General features: G+C 47.5%; 1 protein-coding gene across 1 annotated transcript; it reads right to left on the minus strand.

Moving 5' to 3' along the window:
• Window positions 1-743: 743 nt before the first annotated feature.
• Window positions 744-4,099, minus strand: HES2 (hes family bHLH transcription factor 2). The gene is made up of 4 exons (XM_086920062.1): window positions 3,903-4,099; window positions 3,693-3,788; window positions 2,961-3,048; window positions 744-1,541 (listed from the first exon to the last, which is right to left on the minus strand). Exons 1-4 carry the CDS (start codon window positions 3,993-3,995, stop codon window positions 1,210-1,212), a joined length of 609 nt encoding a protein of 202 aa, XP_086776188.1. The 5' UTR covers window positions 3,996-4,099; the 3' UTR covers window positions 744-1,209.
• Between the last annotated feature and the right edge of the window lie 2,595 nt (window positions 4,100-6,694).

Genomic DNA, 6,694 nt, shown 5'->3' on the forward strand with positions numbered 1-6,694 from the left:
AACACGACAGAAGCAGAGACAGATGCAAATCTGTGGTTTTTAACGACCACTGCTTCTTGTGTAAATGCATATGCATCGAGTAATGGCATACACTGAAGGCAGAGTGACAGGCCGCCCTCCCTGACCACCCCAAAATATTAGTAAATGCGTAATGGACAATGACAGCAAAACTGCAGTACTGCTGCTCGCCCTGCAGGTGGCAGTATTTATTTTCTATTTACCTAATCCACCCAGAGTGCTCCATTAAATCTTAACCCAGGCCTACACCGCCAGTTTCAAAATCCTCTGTATGCCCTTGACCATTCACCAGATGGCAGTATTTCTAGTGCACATACACATAGGAACCAATCCATGCCTCAGTGATAGGCGTCTGGACCTTTTATGTTCTAGCCTTACCCCTGACTCCACCTCCCGCTTTCTTATGCTCTTGTTGTCCAGCAGATGGCAGTATTTCCAGTATAATGTCTCTTGTATCCCAATGCCAGATTATCACTCTCATGTGGAATTATTTGATTTGCGAAAACTTTCAGAGTCGTCCTGCAGGGGGCAATGTTTCTCCTGCTTCTTCTCCACAGTAGCTTGCACGTTATAATTACGTCTTCTAGTCATGTGCCTTTCCCCAAAAGCACTGACAACTTGAGTAGTACATCTCCTATCCCACCCATATACGGTCTCAGATATTACCACTCTCAGCAACAAGAAACAACTGTCGACGATTCCACAGAAAACCACAGACACGTAAATTGAAAATATTTCATACTTTATTCAGATAAAATTATCCAACAATTTTCCACAAGAAAATACATTGAAAGTGAATAGAAAGGCCCAAATCAGCACAATGCGTAGTAGCCTCGTACAGACGCCCCTTTCTTTGCACATACTCTCATTTTAAGGACATGCAATGCGCATACAGCGAACCAACCCGTTGGGTTTACTAGGGTCTTTGTGGAACCCCTTACATTTAACCCGCATTTGGACTAAATATGGAAAAAGTTTCTTTTAGAAAAAAAGACGTGTTCTTCATTCCTATACAAAACCCCGAAACCGTGTTTTACAGTAAATGACTGAATCATTTAAAAACCTCTCCTCCCAACCACATAGGGTTATTTCATATAAATAAATATCTCGACCAATCTCAGACACAGTTGTCTTTTGAACAACGTCATGCTACTAGTCCGTTCTGGTTGAGTGTAAGTCCTTTCTCAGTGTCTACCATGGCCTCCAGACTGGGCTACTGGAGGGCAGAGGTGCGGGCGCGGGCCTGGGCAGTGCCTGAGGGCCGGGGGCAGAGGGCCGAGCCTCGGGTCTCCTGCTGCTGGGGTTCAGACGGAAAACGATCCTGGGGGTGCCGCTGCCCGGCTCGCGGGTGGGGGCCGAGGGGGCGGGGCGCCCCTGGGAGGACGGGGACAGCTCGGGGCTCCGCTGCAGGTGCTCCACGAGGCGGCTCTGGGTGTCAGTGTCTAGCAGGCTGCTCTTGGCGAGGATGCCGCCCACCCTGCCGATGCAGGCCCGGAACCCTTCTCGGTAGCTCTCCGAGGATGCTGAGGGAGGAAAGAACAGGCAGGTTAGACACGTGCCTAGAGGGCGCGAGCTGCAAACATCACAACATGCCAGGGCAAAAACTGACAGCCCAGAACAAACACAGTCCCTGTGGCCCATGTGACCTAACGTACTTTCCCATAGGCAGAGAATAGGAAACATCCTGTGATACATTAGGCCATTTGTCTACACAAATAATGAAATAACACATACACAGTACACGTTTCTATAAAAAGCCACTCGCATTTAATTGTTCGAAATAGAAATGGGCTTGCTGATTGGACTGTAGTCCAAATTTCTATTTTTGTTGGTTTAATGGGGGAGTTTGGACAGAATACTGAAAAATCGCAGCACTCTTTTGATTTCACATTGTTATCTTTTGAAAACGACATATATTGTGCTGTATATTTGTCAGTAAACTTCCAGTACCTCCTGTGCCAAGAACAATGCCCTTCTGTGCAGAACTCTGTTGTTCGTGGTCCTTTGGAAGAGGCCTGCTGCTCTAAAGAGAGTCAAGCCCACCTGGGTGGTGCGCTGTCTTAGAGAGAGCCCTGTCCTACAGAGAGACGCCTGCTTGATTTGATGAATGGTTTATAAAGCGCTCGAATCAACCCTCAAGGGGCCTCTCCGCGCTAGGACTTTGCTTTTGTCAGCCAGGGAAAGGGACCTATGAAAACAGCGCCGTCTTAAGAAGCCTCTGGAACTTCGAAGGATTCTCATAGACTGCTCTAGCGAGGGTCCGAATGAGTGAGAGGGAGAGAGAGATAGTTACAGACATTCAGAGGCAGGGAGAGACAGGGAGAGCGAAAGAGAAGGAAAGGGCGAGAAAGAGACAGAGAGAGCCAGAGAGAGACAGTCAGAGAGACAGTGAGTATGAAAGAGGAGAGAAGAAGACAGAATCAGACAGAGAGTATGAAAGAGACAGAGAGCGAGCGAGAGAGACAGGGAAAGCAGCCTTCCCTTTCTAGAGGGAAAGTAAAAGCCACGTGCCCTTATGGGGACAATGTGCGCATCTGGACAGCTCCGCAGAGAATCCTACACTTCGGGGAGTTTTGGAGCTCGCCTTGTCAACTGTGCTCTGCTGGACAGAGAGCCCCGCCTTTCTGCGGACGGGCGCCCCCTTGTGAGGGCAGTGCTGGTGCGCAGAGGTGCCAGTAGGCTTGACTCGCGGGTTAGGCGCACTGCCCCCAGAAACGAAACACCGCCCCCTCCCCAATTCCTTACTGTGCAAAGATCTCACTGTGCAGCCTAAGAAATGAGGGACGACACCCACTGCGTGTGCACTGCACGCATCTCTTTTTTAAATATAACGTTCCTTTACACCATGCACAGACGTGAATAATAATGGGATTTCTTAATATTGTGAAACAACACAGTACGAGTTCAGCCGGGGTGGAGCGAGGAAATGTAAAGGCACTTACTTTGTGCGTGGGCGGAGGGAAGATCTTTCAGGAATCTCACGGTCATTTCCAAAATATCAGCTTTTTCCAGCTTGGAGTATCTTGAGCTCTGGGGAGAAAAGCACAAGAAGACGTTAAAACTTCATTCGGGATGACCTTTGTTTTAAGGAAAGTGTTAGTTAGGCGCGTGATTCTATCTATCTATCTATCTATCTATCTATCTATCTATCTATCTATCTATCTATCTATCTATCTATCTATCTATCTATCTATCTATCTATCTATCATATTCATGGTAATAACTTTACTATTTTAATGACGTCTAGCATACTTATCTATTTACATATTAACGTATGTATTCACATCTCTATGACTTTTTTTTCGAGAACAGTCCATTTATACTCCTATGTTTAAAATCCCACATTCCCACATTTTTATAATGCATTACATAATGTCCTACCCTGGGCCGTTTGTAGCTTTAGATTACTGGTGCCTTGTAACTATACATTTAGCTACATAAATAATATGTGCCTGCGGTACCCTTAGGATGATTACATCACAGAGCGCCTCGGCTTGTTCAGTTCCACCTCACAGCGCAAGGCCAGACCGCACAAGGTTAAGAGCGCAGCCCGAATTTTCACAAGTCTCACTTTTGTTAACATGCAGAGCACACAGGGCAGCCCGCAGGCCGTGGCCTGAACCATACTGGCATTCTGGGGGGAGGAAGGGGCAGAAGGGAGAAAGCACACTTACATCTTTGCCGATCAGGGGCAGAATCAGCGTTTTCAGATGGTTCAGACTGTCATTGATCCGCGCCCGCCGGCGCTTCTCCATCAGGGGTTTGAGAGTCTGAGGAGAGAAGAGAGAACCTGGTAAATATGATATCACGAGCTCTAAGCGCGTGCACAGATCAGATCAGAGCGCCTCGAAGGCGGCATGTGCAGGCGCTGGGCCTGAGCTCACCTTTCTCATGTCGCTGCTCTCCGCGCCGCGCCTGCCCATCTTGGTGGGGTAGGAAGGCTGGTGAGTGTCAGGCACCGCGATGTTTGGAGACATGTTCAGTGGTCGCTCAGTGTTCGTTCAGTGGTCGCTCAGTGTTTGTTCTGTGTTCGCTCACTGTTCGTTCGGTGGTCGGTATTCGCACAGGGCTCGGTGTTCGCTCAGGGATGAGAGAGAGATTGAATGACTTTCTGGCTCGGGCCGGGCTTTTTATGGAGCTGCCCGCGGGTTTGGCTCCGCCCCTTGGCGTCCCTGTGCTAGGGCTGGGCACGCCCTGACTCCTCCGTTAGCGTCTCACCATAGGCAGGACAAGAATTACATATCCCATCTGTTCAGGGGGTCTATCTATCTATCTATCTATCTATCTATCTATCTATCTATCTATCTATCTATCTATCTATCTATCTATCTATCTATCTATCTATCTATCTATCCGTCCAGATACACATTTGAGTATTTAAGATCCTGAGTTAATATATCTATTTTATTTGATTGTACAGACTTCGATTTTAGCTTTAGAATCTTGCATTAACACCTACGTCCATATGCGATATCCGTGGAACTAAAAAAAGCGTCTAAGGTTCTGTCTGCACTTTCATAGATATATATATATCCTATATATCTGACTCCGGAGGAGGTGCACCCATTGTTCATTTTGTGAGGTATATATCTTTTCTTTTGTGATTTAAAATTGGCGTAGCTCGGTCCTGTTTCAATCGCAGTTTCTGATGTTCTGTTCCGTATATAATATCGCTCTCGCTGCATATGATAAACCCCTAACATGATGCACACTTTATAAGCACATATACGATATGAATCCTATACCCAGATCATATATGGGTTTCTTGATAACGTATGGTATGGATCGTATCAATATGTACTATTTAGATGACATACACATTTAAGATGCGGGGCATGCAAACATGTAGGATATTTCACGCACATCTAAGACGCGGAGCGTATATACCTATATTACATATGGATCATTCACATATAGTATATGGATCATATATGCACGTGAGTTGTGGCTCACTAATGTAGGTGACGTACGCGCATTTTATATTGATCATAGCCATATTTATGCGGATCATATACACATGAGATATGGGCCTTGGCTACGTATAACATTTGCACTTCTGCTTTATGGCCGATATGCGTGTATAGGATTTAAATAACACGACCGGATGTTGCATATTGCCTGCGTTTGGAAACGCTGCGTCAATAACGCAAACAAAATAAAACCTTCCTAAATTTACGCTCAGAGCGCCCCAAAAACATGTTTGCAACTCTGGTATTAGATGCCTTAAGGCAATTACGGTAGTTTTTCACAAGTTTCTCTCGGGTGCGCTCATGAACTGTGCAGAGGACGAGCCACTGAAGACCACAAAGGAACGCTGTTAATACTTCTAACGGTAACCATCTTTGTTCGCACCTCTGGCCTATCCTGGCAGCAGGTGGCCGAGGCTTCAGCTCCAAGCGACCACGGTGTCACCTGCTGCCCCAGTGGCGCTTACAGATGGAGATTACAATGCGCTCGCAGTAGGCAATGCGTCTTTACGCACGGCTCGGAACGCATTCAATAACGAAATAAACAAGTGTTTAGGACGCTGGTGTCATTATGGCGCGCAGAGGCTGATTGAAAAGTACCCAGAACCCCCTAGTCTAGCTATCTTGGTGACACAGGTGCCTTGCAAGATCCCTGAAATCTGCTTTAGGGGATTGGCCTCGTCCCTGCCCAAGCCACGCTGTCTGGTGGCAGCACCTGTCTGGAAAGGCAAGGACAAAGGGACAGGCTGCCGGGAGGGGGTGCATGTTGCAACATGGCCACATGTGACACCTGCCCCCACCACCCTCCCCTCCCAGGCCCCACTAGAGACAGTGGGAAGCCAAGTATTCCTACGGCTGGCTCGAAAGAGCCAAGGCGCGCGAAACAAAGCGGGCTTTGGCACAGCCTGGAATCTGAAATGGCCACCGCGGAAGAGTTTTTCAAAGCACCCCCTTCGCTTATTTATACTTGTCTGACGCGTGATATCAATAGAGCACATTGCATTTCATTCTTGCTTTGCATGGAAACTCTTCGAGGAATCTGGGAAGTCTTCGAAGACTGTTTTCACGTACAACATTTTGTTGGTCACTGTTTGTGTCTGTTCCAAAACACGTAATTCAGAGCATGGCTGCTGCTTTACTACACAGTGACTATTTGAAAGCCACAGCGTGACCCCCTGTGCCCCTGATTACGTGCATTTTGTCTGAATGTTAGCTCAGAATTGGCAAAGTGCGTTTTTCACTGTATGTTCTGCTTTACAAGTGTGTCCCAGTCAGTGCGCTGGCGGGGGCGCACAGAGTCGCCGTGACGCGCCAGCTGTGACTCCTTTAGCGGGGGCTTATTTCGAGATGCCAGGTTTGAGGTTTAGACATCCTCGCTGCCCCCACCCCCCTCGTTCTGATTTTTTTCCATTTACATTTCCGTTGAGATTTGATCATTGGAAACTCTTATTGGCGTGGGGGCCCCATCTGTGCCATGTACGCCCCCGAGGATCACAACACCCCCTTTTTAGGGCCTCTCTACCTGGCAGCTGCCATTTTGTGTACATGGTTTTGTTTGGACAGATTTGGAATAATTGTTGACCGGGATAATAGGGGCCCCAGTCATTTGATTGGTTGATAACTCTTCTTACCCCCGCCTATCACCAAACAGCCCCCTCTCCTCCACGATACAGTTGTGGCCAGTGTCTAATGCCATGGAGACATTATTG

This window comes from Lissotriton vulgaris, chromosome 5, assembly GCF_964263255.1.
Source record: "Lissotriton vulgaris chromosome 5, aLisVul1.2, whole genome shotgun sequence".
In the NCBI taxonomy this organism is placed as follows: Eukaryota; Metazoa; Chordata; class Amphibia; order Caudata; family Salamandridae; genus Lissotriton; species Lissotriton vulgaris.

Excerpts from the sequence above, each read along its gene's own strand:
- HES2 (XM_086920062.1), bottom strand. The coding sequence starts at position 3,995 with ATGTCTCCAAACATCGCGGTGCCTGACACTCACCAGCCTTCCTACCCC. Across the intron at positions 3,789-3,902 it reads AGAGCAGCGACATGAGAAAG|ACTCTCAAACCCCTGATGGA; the intron begins GTGAGCTCAGGC and ends TTCTCTCCTCAG. Across the intron at positions 3,049-3,692 it reads TGCCCCTGATCGGCAAAGAT|AGCTCAAGATACTCCAAGCT; the intron begins GTAAGTGTGCTT and ends TTTTCTCCCCAG.